The following is a 14,321-nucleotide window of genomic DNA, read 5'->3' on the forward strand; positions in this document are numbered from 1 at the left end:
TTTAAAGAGATTTACAAAGTTTGTTTTCTCGCCCAGCAAAGCAATTCAGTCCACCTGCTTCAGAGCCAACGCAGAGAATTGACCGCTCTAGTGTTTGTCTGATGAACTGGGGCACCGGCATCCCAAATAAATGTCAGCTGACATTTAAGCTGATCACCTGGAAGTTGGTTCATGTGGACTATTACTGCTTTCAGGTCCACACAAGCCCATTTCAGTAGCACATACTTCAGATTGCAACTCCTGTCTACTTTGATCGATTGCATGGAGTATTTTCCTTCTGCCAGGACACACTGAAGCAGCCACAAAACTAGTTCAACATTACAGCACACTCTTTTCTATTAATCTCAGTGCTTAAACACAAACATTCAGTGCTGGCCTAAACAAGGATGAATGAAGCTCTGTGTATTGCCTTTTGTTCTTCTTGCCGTGGAAGAGTTTAAGATGATATCTTGCTCAAGACTCTACAGCAGCCATTTTCAACCTTTTGCCTCTCATGGCACACTGAATGCGCTAAAATTGTCAAGGCACATCATCAGTTTGTTGACAACTGACAAGGCACACAGTGCTGCTGGTGGGGGGCTCACATCCCCCAGTGAGGCTACTAATATATGCCCCTCACCCAAACTCCCGCATCACACCTACAGATCATTTGCAGCACACCAGTGTGCCATGACACACTAGTTAAAAAAAATTGCTGCTCTAGAGACAGTGCTATCTTGGAGATTTTTCATGACAAGAGAGAGAGAGAGAGCAGGAGTGTTTGCAACTGAATAGCAGCAGACAGGAAACCCAGGGGAGCTGGGCAGTACACTCTGGCCTTCTGCTCTTACTGGAAACAAATTTTGGTTCCCATCATGAAGAACTCAGATCCCAAGCAAGCTATCCCAACTTGGCTGTGTATAACATCAAGACCTCCTTTCATTCTGCAGACACATGCTGTGTTCGCCTGTTGGCTGCTGTCAGCAGTGCAACAAGAAGGCCAGTAAGAATACAAGCATCTTGCCAATGGAATTTACAAACAGTTTGTTCAGCGAGAAGAATTCTGAACTATGACAAAAGACAAGCTCATACATGAAGCAGAGGAATGAGAACTCCAAGTGCCTGCAGTTTCTAAGAAATCATTATTCAAATAAGGAAACAAGGGTGTTGCTATGTTTTCCTCAGTGTTAATATCTGGATGCTTGAAGCAAGCAAAGATTTTAAGGAACTCTGCAGGAACTGAGCTACATAATTGATAGAGCCAAATGCAAATGTTTTTCAAATGCAAATGAACCATAAATGCTTTTCTCAAAAGACAAATATTACCCACAGATGTCCAATGCACGTGTTAGGCTTCTTAGGAAAAATGTTAACATAGTAAAACATTCCCCCCCTTTTTTTGAAGCAATTGTCCACGTCATGTCCTACTTTGGCTCATCCCCCTCGACTGCGCTTTCTGAAGAAAGCATTGTTGTCAAGAGGACAGTTCCTATGACACACACAGGTGGTGATGGACATCACAGGATATTTGACGGTGTCTCCCAGGGGACAGCGAAACTCAACCTGGATGGTTTTGGTGTTGTGAGGTGTGCAACATCGTCCATCGTTGCAGAGACCACAGTAACGGGGTTTATACGTCTGGATGCTGGTACAGTTCTTGTATTCCAGGTGGATGGCAGTCGGGGACTTTTTGGTTCGGATACATCGCTTGCCCTTCTGCAAGAAGGCAGGACATTAGACATATAGGCAACAGCATTTCCATGATTTGGCCTGCTGGCCACAAGAAGCTTTTGAATAGCATGTTGACTGTGGATGGAGGCAGCAACGAAAGAACAGGCAGGCCAGACCAAGGTGATGGTGCATTAAATGATGGATCCTTGCCCCAAGTTAGGTTACTGGAACCACTTGCTCTTGCCTGAGCCTGGTCAGCACTGGTCCATCGTGGTATGACATCTTGTGGGTGGAGAGACATGATAGGGCCTTTCTAGTGGTGGTAATGGCAAGACCATGCAATGCCTCTTGTAGAAATCTGTCTGGTTGCTCAGTGTTTTCCGATACCTTTAAGACTTGCTTCAGCCTTTGTAATTAATTTAGACATTAAATTTAATTACAAATTAAGGGCACAATCCCATCCTGCACTAGAACAGGCAAGCCAAAGGCTTGCACAGTATCCAGCACAGGATAGGTGCCCAAAGCAGCTCAGCCAGAGGTAAGGGGAAACTTTTCCCCTTACCTCCAGGTAAGCCACCCTTGCACCTGAGGTGCCACAAGTCCGAGGAGAGCAGAGCAGCTTAAAGCTGCTCTGAGCTCCCTGCTAACGGGGGTTGGGATCCAGTATAACTGCTGGGTCCCAGCCTCGCCTCCCGCTCCCCATCCACCTGCCCCCAGGGTCACCCACCACCTGCCCACCTTTCCCCCTGCCCCAGAATGCCTCCCTCCCACCTCCTCCTCGCCCACCCTAGAATCTTGCATCGGCTGACCTCATCCAACTCAAGACTCACTCCCTCCATCAGTGCAGAGGCTTATTCCAGCCTCCACAGGCTGGCATGCCTCTACGCACCAGACTTGCCAACTCAGGAAGAGGTGCAAATTGCTTTATGGCACGTTTGCGACCCTCCTGGGCTGGTGCAAGGGACTTGCGCTGGCCCAAGTGCATCTCAGGATTGCGTTGCAAAGTAATTACAAATTACTTTGTAATTTTAAAATATACTGCCATTTTAGCTACAGTCCCTGACACTTTTGTGACTATATTGATACTGCAGTACTTTACCTTGCAGCAGTGCATGGTTTGCTTCTAATTGATTGTATTATGATTTTCACTTCAAACACTTCCAAACAGGAAAGTGGGCCCTCCCAAAAGCCCCGTCCATGTCTTTATCAGACAGTGGCTATACACAGCTCCATGTGCAGTATCATGATTCTAGACAGGCCATTACATTTACGGCAAACAGTTCATGCAATGCAGTTCCTATGCAAGTAATGGCGACTAAGTGTTTGATCAAAGGTGTAAACCTGGGATTTCACGCAGTGGGACGTCCTTCCAATTAAAGATGAACAGGAATTCACAGCATACTTAGCTGGCCTACAATTGCCCAGACATCATTATACATGGAGCTGCAGCTGCAATAGAAAGCTCTCTTCTGAATCCTTCCATAGATGCTTTTCATGTTTGGAATGAAAGGCTCCTGCTTTTCAGAAAGTCACAGGCTTTGAGTTATAACCCCAAGTTATATTTGAGTTTATGTAATGTTCTCAAGAATCATTTCATATGGGTTGCGCTCCATGCAGGAGCCATTTTGGAGGCCTCTGCATACGCGCTATGCCGTACACTGACACTCTTCCAGTGATAGTTTGTAGGCTCAGAGTCCTCAGCAGCACTGTCATAATTTCTCCTGAACATATGCTTTAAGGTGCTTTTTTCCTTGCGTGAGCAATTAAACACAAGAATGCCATACCTTATCTGGCAGCTGTCCATTTCCGCAGGGGCGCACCTCACAGGCCCGGGTTTCTTTAACCATCTCACATGTTGGATTTTTGTTGGTGACCCGTGTGGAGAAGCCCACGCCACAACTCATGGAGCAGGCACTCCACTCTGTTGTCTGCTCAATGCAGTTAGAGCCAGGGTCTGATGAGTCAACGCCAAGGGTGGCTTCGTGCCTGTATGCTTGAAGGCAAGAGCACAAGCAAATGCACAATCTGTTATGAGAAAGTATATCTTTGTATGCTGTTGGCTCAAACTCAGTTCATACACCTTGGCTCACTCAACTATTCAGACCTTCCAGCAGTGTTGTTCTTCTGAAGCCTAGTACAAGATAAGACACTAAAGAAACAGCAGTCGTTGGCCCTGTTTCGATAATCCCAGGTGGTATGGTTTGGATGAAAAATGCTAACCAATGGAGTGCTAAGGGGAGAAAGCAGATAGACTGATGCTCCTTATGTATCCAGAGCATGGTTTATTGGATGCAAATATGTTCTGCTTCCCTAGACTGGGATATACAAGTGTCCTTCAGCAAGGTCAAGACCCCGTCAGCCATAGTGTGCACACTTATGGTATTAACTGGACAATCAGATGTCTTAAGCGATATTTAGAAGGGGGAGATCAACAGACTCTATTGACTGTAGCACAGGGTCTCTCCCAGTGACTGTTGCTCATGCCTCCATTGCATTTAGAACCCCTTTGGAACAGCCACCCATTTTCGGGTTATAGAAATTGCTTTGAGAATCTTGTTCAAATGGTATGTATATAAAGAGTAATGCTGTTATCAGCTTTGATCACAGGTTTTTTTTTTGTAGAAGCCCCAAACCTATTTGGCCTCAGATAGTCACAGCACAAGTGAGTATGCAGAGCACTGGAAACCACCCATGATTTTGCCTTCAACTCACTGAACATCATTAGGCTCTTGGTATCACTGTCATGCCAGTTCAAATGCTGACAACAAACAGAGCAAAGGCTGCCAACAAACAGGCTGGCAAGGAAGGCAGGTGGCAGGTTGCTTCACCACATGCCAGGTCTTCCTGGTTCCATCCAACCTTTCAATGTTGTCATGTGAATTAGCCTTGGCTGCTCAAACAGAATGACGTCATAATAAGAAAGCTTTCTCCATTTCATATGTTAAGTGAGGACACTAGTTCTGCAAGTGTCAACAGAATTTCTATATAAATGTTGTCAGAGCTGCAAGCAAAATGATCTCTTAAGAGACAATAAGGAAACCTGAGGCACCTACAGCATCATACTGGCTGAGAAGATGACCTGTCGTCCCAAACGCCAGCTAAAGTAAAGGAGGAAGGTTTTACATATTTGGCAAAGAATTTGGATTCTTTTGCCACTAAGAGAAAACATCTAACATCTAATACTTGTTATTTAAATTAATATTTGCATGTATTTTGAATAGTTCCCCATACCTCATGGTTTGAAAAGACCAGCCATTATCCAGCTCCAGAGATCTCACTAAATAGTCACATATTTTCAAGCCCATGTTCACAATCTTAAGGGCAAGAAACTTATTTTAAGAAGATGGGCAGATGTTCTCAGATCGCCCACACAGGGACCCACACTCGGTACCTGTTGTATTGCTTGTGCAATTCAGTAATGGAATGTATAATTTCTTCTTACGGCAAAATATTCTCTCTTCACAACCTACCTTGATTCTGGTTACCAAGGGTGACACCTGCCACTCAGTATAACAGACCAGCAATTCTGCAGTACAAGCTTCTCAGTCAGAGATTCAGGTCATGTTTATTGACCCCCTCTGGTTCTAAGATCAGCTTTTACGATTTGTCCAAACATCATAAAAACTAGGAAAAATGAATTTATTGCTTTATACCGAGAATCATAAAGCAATCGCATTAAAGTTATTACTTAACCATTTCAAACCCACAAAATTTTACCCAATCGTATGAAAATCAAAACATCCAGAGAATTTACAATGCTGCTCAACTGACATCACAGTTAGAAGCCTAAGCTGTAAAGAGTAAACATTACCAACTTTTATGGGTAGATGAATCTAGCCTATGAAACCAACATTTGACCTTGGAATGTGGTTCCAATGGTAGACAACTATGAAACCAAATAGCTTTTAAGAGGCACACAGTCTTAGGCCATGAGAGCCTGAGAAAGTTTGAGTTAAAGCTGTTTTCAAAGCAATCTTATACATGTTTACTAAGTTCAGTGGGCTTACTCCCAGGTATATTCAGCCTTTGTTCTACTGAAGTCTCAAATCACACTTACAGCCCAATTCCACTGGACCGCGCTGCCAGCAGTACATGCAGTAACTGCTGCAAAGCAGCTGTAAAGCATGCCCCAGTAGCCTGCCGAGTAGCATGTTGTAGAGTTGGCAGGAGAGCCAGAGCCTTCTGGCACCATCCAGTGGATCCCATCCACCTGCTGACGATGCTAAGGTGGCAGGGGAGGGTGGAACACAGGTGTGGAGGGGCAAAACTGGGCAGGAAGGCTGCAGCAGGGCATGATTCTGGCAGTGATGGTGCATGCCAAATCCTATCTCCCTTTCCTGCAACCTCCCTGACCCTTTCTCTCCTTGGGCTTGTACCAGTAAGATAGCTGGCACAGGTCCAAGAAGACCCATTGTAGAAGGCTTATGGAACAGTAAGGGGATTTAAATCCACTTTCCCCTCCGAAGCCTCCTTCCCCCTGGATACAGTGCATCTGTTTTTTTGGCATGGGTGCATGGGGGTGGGGAGGGGAGGATAGGATTGGCCTCTTAATGGAGGAATGCATTTAAATGTGTGGTCCCACCTACAGTCTGAAATGATACAGTTCACTTCAGGGCTGTCACCTCATTCTGCTAAAGGTCTACACCGAAAGTTTTCAAACTAGTTTACTGCAACGCGTATAGTGAGAAACAACTGATCATGAGTAAGTGGTCACAAATGTGTCAGTGGGAGCTTCCTTCACCTTGGGTAGGTGCACATGCACAATCCAGGCTGAAGTGGAACAATTAAAACCTCCTTCCACACTTGGGACTTCACACCACTGTAACCCAGCAGAGCATGTAGTTTGGCTCTTTAGTTGTGTGGCTCTTAAGTGTGGTTTTTCCCCACAAGTTGCTTCTGTCCAAACAAGGAAGCCTGCATAACTAAGGCATGATCCCAAGAACAGGCCTTGGCAATCTGGGGCTGCCATACCGATTGTGACAGTTTCTCCCGCAACCCAGTCAATGAGCTCTAGAAAGAGGTGGCTCATGTAAGAGCCCCTGATGTCTTATCTTAAACTGAAGAACAGAAGAATCATCCTGCTTACTGCCCAATCCTAACCTGCACCGATACAGCCAGACCACATGGCCTGCTCTGTATTCAACACAGGTTGGGATGCTGCAGGAGGTCACCTCAGGGTAACCTTATTTTTTCCCTTATCCTGTGTCAAGTCCCAGCCTGCTCTATTGGGCTACTCGGACGTGTGCCAGCTATTTAGTTGGCACAAACCTGAGCATCCCTGTGCAAGTCCAGGGGTTAGGATACAGTGTGTGCTGCTACCACTGCTCCCAACCTTCCTGGGCTTGATCTGTCCTCCTCCCCCACACAGAAAGGCCCAGAACCCTCTTCCATCCACTGCGTCACCCAGTGCAAACCTACCTTGCTCAGCCGGTGCAGGGATGGGATCTGGTGCTGGCAGGCAGGCACTTGTCCTTGTGCTGGCCCAGCCTGCTCCCAAGTTGGCACAAACATACTTTATGGCACGTTTGCGACACTTGGGAGCCAGTGGAGGAGGCCTGCACTGGCACAAGTCAAAGTTAGGATTATGCCATTCATGTTTCAATGAATGCAATAACACCCAACATGCTCATTTTCTCAAGTTTCTGCTTGAGGTTGCTGCTACTGCTGCCAATTTAGCTTTGCCCATCCACCCATCCCCAACGTGAAGGATATGCTTTCTTACACTAAGAATACAGAGTTTATTTTAATTAGCATTTGCAACATCACAATGCAATTCAAGAACACCCACTTTGAGGTACGCACCTGCCATTGCCAAGCCTCCTGAGTCCACATCTTCCTCGGGTTCACAAGACCATTTTTCACAGCACTCCTCGGGGACCTCAATTTTCCTTGGGAATGGGCACTTGGGGCCAGGAAGCAACAGGTCAAGGTTACAGCGGGGGACACAACCTATCTGTCCATCTCGGCACGTGCAGTGATATTTACAGTTGGGCTGGAACGTCTCACCGCTCCGGTAAATAATGCCATCAAACACACAATTGTCTCCTTCTGTGTCTGAAACAAAGGATGAAAGTTGTATGAACTCAGAACATTGCAGCTCGTAGCTCTGCTTCCTATCACATGACCCTGCCTGGCCTAAGAGATTGGTTGGGGAAACCCTCTTGTGACCCTCCTCGGTCCATGCGTATTCTGGGCAGGGCCTTTTTGGTCAGAACACCAAAGCTTGATAAGTTTTTTCCTTTCCAAAAAAGCAAAGTCTTTTTGCATTATGGAGACTAAGATTTACTGTAACATTTGTTGGTGAATTACAGTGCATTTCAGATGCAGGATGTTATTACCCTCACCTGATTTACATTTTGTTCCTCTATATCCGAGTGTGTAAAGTTCAAACTATAGTTACAGTAATAATAATAATAATAATAATAATAATATACAGTATTTATATACCGCCTTTCTTGGTCTTTATACAAGACTTTATTCAAGGCGGTTTACACAGGCAGGCTTATTAAATCCACGCAGGGATTTTTACAAATTGAAAGAAGGTTCTCTCTTTCAAGAACCACCACATTCAAGATGTTACACTCCGATCTGGTTTTAACATTCTGGCCTCCATCCTCCCACACTCCGAGCAGATGGAACAGCTCAGCTGCAGCTTGCCGGCTGCTTCAAGGTCGCACGGTGCCGGTGGCCTCGAACTGGCGACCTTGTGGATGTTAATCTTCAGGCAAATGGAGGCTCTACCCTCTAGACCAGACCTCCTGCCCATGCAACAGTACATGCAACCAGTGTGTGTGTGGGGGGGGGGGAGGGGTCAAGATATGCCTTGCTTTATAACCAGAACTTGTTGTACATACACTCTCCTCATTTGTAGAATTTACTACAGTTGTAGATTTGCTTTGTGCAAGATTCTTCATCTTCTCCTTGGTAACTGGGTCAAAAGCCTAAAACATGCATGAAATGTTTGCATGTGCTCCTTGGGGCATCTGGTGTGCTCCTTGGGGCATTTGGTGGGCTGCTGTGAGATACAGGAAGTTGGACTAGATGGGCCTATGGCCTGATCCAGTGGGGCTGTTCTTATGTTCTTACTAACCAGATACATTCCATAGTTGTGATGTTAAGTTAGTTAAGCTTCACTCCAGCTTATTGGTTAATGGGTTTATTGTAAGCTATCTACTAAAGCCTCTTCCTTGTAAGTAAACCTGGATCTGTTGTATTCTTTCCTTGGCATCCAACCTTGGAGCCTGTAGTACTGGGCCATACAACAGGTTATTCACTCAGACTGCAATTCTATGCATATTTTCCCAGGAGTAAGCCTCATTGAACACAATGGCGCTTACTTCTGAGTAGATGTGCACGGGATTGGACTGTCAGATTGCAGCTAAAGCATTGTCTTATTTTTCCATTTAGGTATTTTCCACTCCCAAGTAATTATGGATAATTACATCCAGCTAGAACATATAGCCAAACCACATCCACCAGAATATTTTATGCAGCCTACAGGCACTTGTTAGAACTCCAGTTCTGTGTTTACAAGAGTTTCTAGTCCTCATGAGGGTCTCAGAAAAGCAACCTCAACAATGAGAATTAAGACAAAATGACAAGAAAAGGTTCAGGAAGAAGCAAGCCTCAATGTGCTTGTTTTTGCTTATGTTCTGCAGCCCAAACAAGTGCCCTCACTTTTGAGGGCAACCATGTTGTCAAATATATATTTCACAACTGGTCAGTGCAACTTATTCCCTGTCCCACTAATCTGGCATCTACCACATTCAAAAGCTAAAAAGAGACTTTAGTGTCGAGTTAGAATGTTGATCTCTGCTTGGAAGACTCTGGTTTACATCTCCACTCAGCAATGAAGCTTAAAGTTGCTGGTTGGCCATGGGCAAGTCAATCTATTTTACCTCACACGGTTGTTGTGAGGATTAGGTAGGATGACCTGCAGCCACTTTGAGCACACTGGAAGAAGAAAAAAATCTAGAAGCATGGTTAATAGTGATGTTTGTTGCAATCCTCCCCCTCAAGGCTTATATTTTTCAGATAAATCTCTTCCATCTCCGGTTTATGTACTGTAAGCATCCATAACTAGACATAGCCAGGGCTTAATCTGTACCAAGCCTCACCAAGCATTAGCCAGAGAGCTCATTCCCCAATTCCAGAACATTTAGTATTGTGTACCAGTTTTGGACCCCATACCAGTGCCTTGAAGTGCATAGGCTCAATCCTATCCAACTTTCCAGCTCCTGTGTAGCCACATATGTTCCCATACCTTGAGAAGGACCCAGTGACTGCCCCTTCACAACAGGATGCAGCACACACCCCACTGGTACAACTGCACCAGCACTGGAATATTGGATAGGATTGGGCCCATAGCCACTATGCTACAGTCGCTCCTGGCGCAAGAGGGTTCTACATGTCAGTTGGCCCCTTGTTCAAATGTGGCCTCTAGTGAGAACCCTCCTACCAAACTGTGCTCAGACTCTGTCTGAAATATGGAGATAAGACTGGCCTACCTTACAGGGCTGTTGTAACAATGACAAGTTAAGGTGTCATACTCATCATGGCTTGCAACCTGTGATGGCCTTTTCCTCCATCTAGCTGCCTAACACCTTTTTAAAGGCAGGCATCCAGACCAGATGCCACCATCACATCCTGTGGCAAGGAGTTCCACAGACTAGTCACAAGCTGGGCAAAGAACTATTTTCTTTGGTCAGTCTGTCCCATTTTAGACTAAGCTGAAAAGAGGAGCTAGCCGGTGCCTGAGCCCTGCAAGCTTCAACGTGGGTGGGGGGAAAGAGATGGACAGCTCAGCCCCATCCAGAGGTGCCACTCACCCATACAGACCCCCAGGTGAGCCTGAGTGCCGGCGCTGCGGTCGCAGTAGAGGGCGCTGGCCTCATCGCAGGGCATCTGCTCGGAGCAGGGCTCCCCTCGCTGGCGGGCGCAGGTCAGGCAGCACTTGCAGCCGTCCAGCACGGTGGGCACGCCTGGCGCGCAGGTGGGCGGCTCTGCGGGGCACGCGCAGGGCAGCGGGCACCGGGGCTCCTGGCCGGGCACCTGCAGGGGGGCGAAGCAAGAGGCATCAGAACAGGCGCTTGGGCCGGCCGGGCCGGGGCGGGCAGCCGCACTCACCGTGCCCAGGAGCAGCAGGACGAGCCCCGCACAGCGCAGCATCGCACATCGTCGCCCGCCCACACCCCTCGCAGCCCTTTATACGCAGCGCCCCGCGGGCCCCTTCTTCCCATTGGACGAGGCGCTCAGCCCCGCGCCAATCCCGGCCCGGTGTCGAGTTCGGGGCACCTGCGCGTGCCGGACCCGGCGTCCTTCGCAGTGCGCGCTTGGGCAGAGCCGGCTCCAGTTGCCAAGCGCCCTCCTGGGCTCCCTTCCTCCAAGCCAGACTCTGCCCCGCTCCGCCTCGTTGCGCAGCGCCGCGCCTGCGGACACAAACCTGGCTTAGGCAGTGGGTGGACAGAGTGGGGATGGGGTGTTCTTTCCCCCCTCGCACAACACCACAACCAGGGGGCTGCTACTAGAATAGAGTCTGTGGAACTCCTTGCCACAGGATACGGTGATAGAGTGGATAGGGGGATGTTCTTTTCTCTCACACAACACCAGAACGACGGGGCAGCCACTAAAACCGAGTGTCTGTGGAACTTCTTCCCACATGATACAGTGCTATATAGAGTGGATAGGGGGATGTTCTTTTCTCTCACACAACACCAGAACGACGGGGCAGCCACTAAAACCGAGTGTCTGTGGAACTCCTTCCCACATGATATAGTGCTATATAGAGTGGATAGGGGTATGTTCTTTTCTCTCTCACACAATACTAGAACCAGGGGGCAGCCACGATGAGTGTCTGTGGAACCCCTTGCCACAGGATATGGTGATAGAGTGAATGGGGGGGATGTTCTTTTCTCTCACACAACACCGGAACTGGGGGCAGCCAGTAAAACGGAGTGTCTGTGGAACTCCTTGTTGTGAGGCAGCCACTAACATTAGCATCCCCCCTTGCTCTCTTCTCAAAGTGGCTCACCAACATAATTAATTGTCACCTAGGACAACCACCCACAAACTACTTGCTGTTATTCCTAATGTTTTCTATGGCATTTTCCATTAGACTTTGCTTTCTTTTATCTGCGTCTCCGTCTAAACAACCTGGTAAGCTGGTATGATGGACCCATTTTGTAGACAGACATACTGAGGCAAAGGATCTGTTCTGGCACAGGTTATTCAATGAAATGGATCTCCTGCTGCCCAAATGGAGTGTAGTGCTGTTGTCACAGCTTGGCCGACATGGAGAGGGATAGCCTTGCAGCCGCAGAAATTAATGGAGCTCTGTGCACTTTGTATAAAAACAAATGTAGCTATGTTGTGAGGCAGTGGGCGAAATCCTAACCAACTTTCCAGCACTGTCCTGTTGTGAGCGAAGAGCCCATGACTCGCTGCAGTACAGAAGTGTACTCAGGATGCAAGCTCTTCCCTCACAACAGGAGAGGAAACTGAATGCATTCCACATGCGCTGCCTCCGACGCATCCTCGGCATCACCTGGCAGGACAAAGTTCCAAACAACACAGTCCTGGAACGTGCTGGAATCCCTAGCATGTATTCACTGCTGAAACAGAGACGCCTGCGTTGGCTCGGTCATGTCGTGAGAATGGATGATGGCCGGATCCCAAAGGATCTCCTCTATGGAGAACTCGTGCAAGGAAAGCGCCCTACAGGTAGACCACAGCTGCGATACAAGGACATCTGCAAGAGGGATCTGAAGGCCTTAGGGATGGACCTCAACAAGTGGGAAACCCTGGCCTCTGAGCGGCCTGCTTGGAGGCAGGCTGTGCAGCATGGCCTTTCCCAGTTTGAAGAGACACTTGGCCGACAGTCTGAGGCTAAGAGGCAAAGAAGGAAGGCCCATAGCCAGGGAGACAGACCAGGGACAGACTGCACTTGCTCCCGGTGTGGAAGGGATTGTCACTCCCGGATTGGCCTTTTCAGCCACACTAGATGCTGTGCCAGAACCACCTTTCAGAGCGCGATACCATAGTCTTTCGAGACTGAAGGTTGCCAATACAATACAATTTCCAGCACTGACATAGCTGTGCCAATCTGGTGTGCACTGCATCCTGCAGTGGGGAGGTAGTCAAGGTGGCCTCCTCAAGCTAAGGACATGTTTGTTGCCTTACCTTGGGGGCTGCATTGCAGCTAAGTCAGTGCTGGAAAGTTGGTTAGGATTGCGCCCAGTGTGACTTAGGATAAATACCCTGATTCATCCTGGTACCACATGCAGGGCTAGAAACCAACTGGGCCTGCTTTTGAGTGAGTAATTTGGTTGTGCCAGTTTTAAATCCATGGCCACAGACATGCATTACAGGGCACAAGCATTTTCTGCTCATGGAATGTCTGAAACAGGGCAGAACCCAAGGAAACAAACCATGAGAAAGGGTAGAAGAAACAAGAAAGAAACAGGCTACTCTTGAGAACTTCCTGACAAAGACTTGTACGTTTAAAAAAGCACATTCAACTGGCTCAGACGTAAGGATAGAGGACAGGTTGGTAAGGGAGCAATGAATATGCTTGAACTGACAGGGGTATAGGATATTGACCATGATGGGCAGTCAGAAGCAGAAGTATAGCAGCAGCCATCTTAGTGGGACCATAGCATTGGGCTGTCTGCCATATGCGGTGTCGGGGTGGAAGGAGGCAAGTGCCTCCACCATCTGTTGCTGGATCATGTTGAAAATTAAAATAAGGCTGTAATTCTAAGCATGCCAGAATGTTAACTCCATCAAAATCAAGAGATTTCCCTTGTGCTTTGCCCCTTCTGAGGGTCCCCAGTATTTTATCCTGGTGCCTTCACTGTGGCCTGTGTGTTTCTTCTACCAAACAGTGGACAATATGGACTTCAGCTGACAGCCTCGGGCATGGAAAGGCGTAACAAGAGAACCTATTGTGGGAGGGCCCAGGCTCTAAGGTGGGAACCATTACCAGCCAGGAATTGCACCTGTGTGCATGCACACCTACATAGGGGACCCTGAGTACAACACCATACCAGCAGGTCATCTCTCAGCAGCTTAGCTTGATGGCAATTAGGGATGCATGCACATTAACACCAATTATATTAGCTGTGCAAAACTGCGCTAATTTGGTTTTCAAAAGGAGCCTTTGGTGGTGAACAAATTGCTCATTCTTGAGAAAAAGGGACTCTAGACAGAATAATAATGTTCCTTGTACTTCCTCCAGTGCAATTACTTTGTGTAAGAATGCATAATGATGGCAACAGTTTCCAAAGTATCTTTTCCTAACTGTCCTGCATCTCTTTAGTGATTGCTCCAGAGTAACAAAGACATTCAAGAGGAGGAGGAAAAAGAAAAAATTCTTACATCTCAGGCATTTGGGAGGCAAAAGCAGTTTTCCAGTGAGACAGCAACTCGATCAATATGCATTCTGGCAAATGGGATGACTTGGGCTTCAGTCCAGGAATTTCATCTAAACTGGGTCATGGATCAGTCTGTGAACCAAAGTGCAGGAACAAAGCCCATGTGGGAAGCAGGGGCCGGAGCGTCAAGTTTGAATGTGTGGAATTGCCATGTTTAAATCATTGCAGAGAGTCATGAAACTCCCTGGGTGGTTCTGGGCCCATCACTCACTTTCTTTCTATAATCTACTTTGCAAGATT

At 47.3% G+C, this 14,321-nt stretch overlaps 1 protein-coding gene across 1 annotated transcript in view; it reads right to left on the reverse strand.

Annotated features, from left to right (window-relative positions):
* Positions 1–1,413: 1,413 nt before the first annotated feature.
* The window catches only part of CCN3 (cellular communication network factor 3), a 31,900-nt gene continuing 18,992 nt past the window's right edge, over positions 1,414–14,321 (reverse strand). The window contains exons 2-6 of the mRNA XM_066623308.1: positions 10,861–11,078; positions 10,479–10,701; positions 7,453–7,704; positions 3,435–3,643; positions 1,414–1,695 (exon numbers count right to left, since the gene is read on the reverse strand). Of these exons, the coding sequence (XP_066479405.1) occupies positions 1,414–1,695; positions 3,435–3,643; positions 7,453–7,704; positions 10,479–10,701; positions 10,861–11,078 (1,184 nt within the window). The remainder of the gene's footprint in view (positions 1,696–3,434; positions 3,644–7,452; positions 7,705–10,478; positions 10,702–10,860; positions 11,079–14,321) is intronic.

The sequence above is a fragment of the Tiliqua scincoides genome, chromosome 4 (assembly GCF_035046505.1).
Source record: "Tiliqua scincoides isolate rTilSci1 chromosome 4, rTilSci1.hap2, whole genome shotgun sequence".
NCBI lineage: Eukaryota > Metazoa > Chordata > Lepidosauria > Squamata > Scincidae > Tiliqua > Tiliqua scincoides.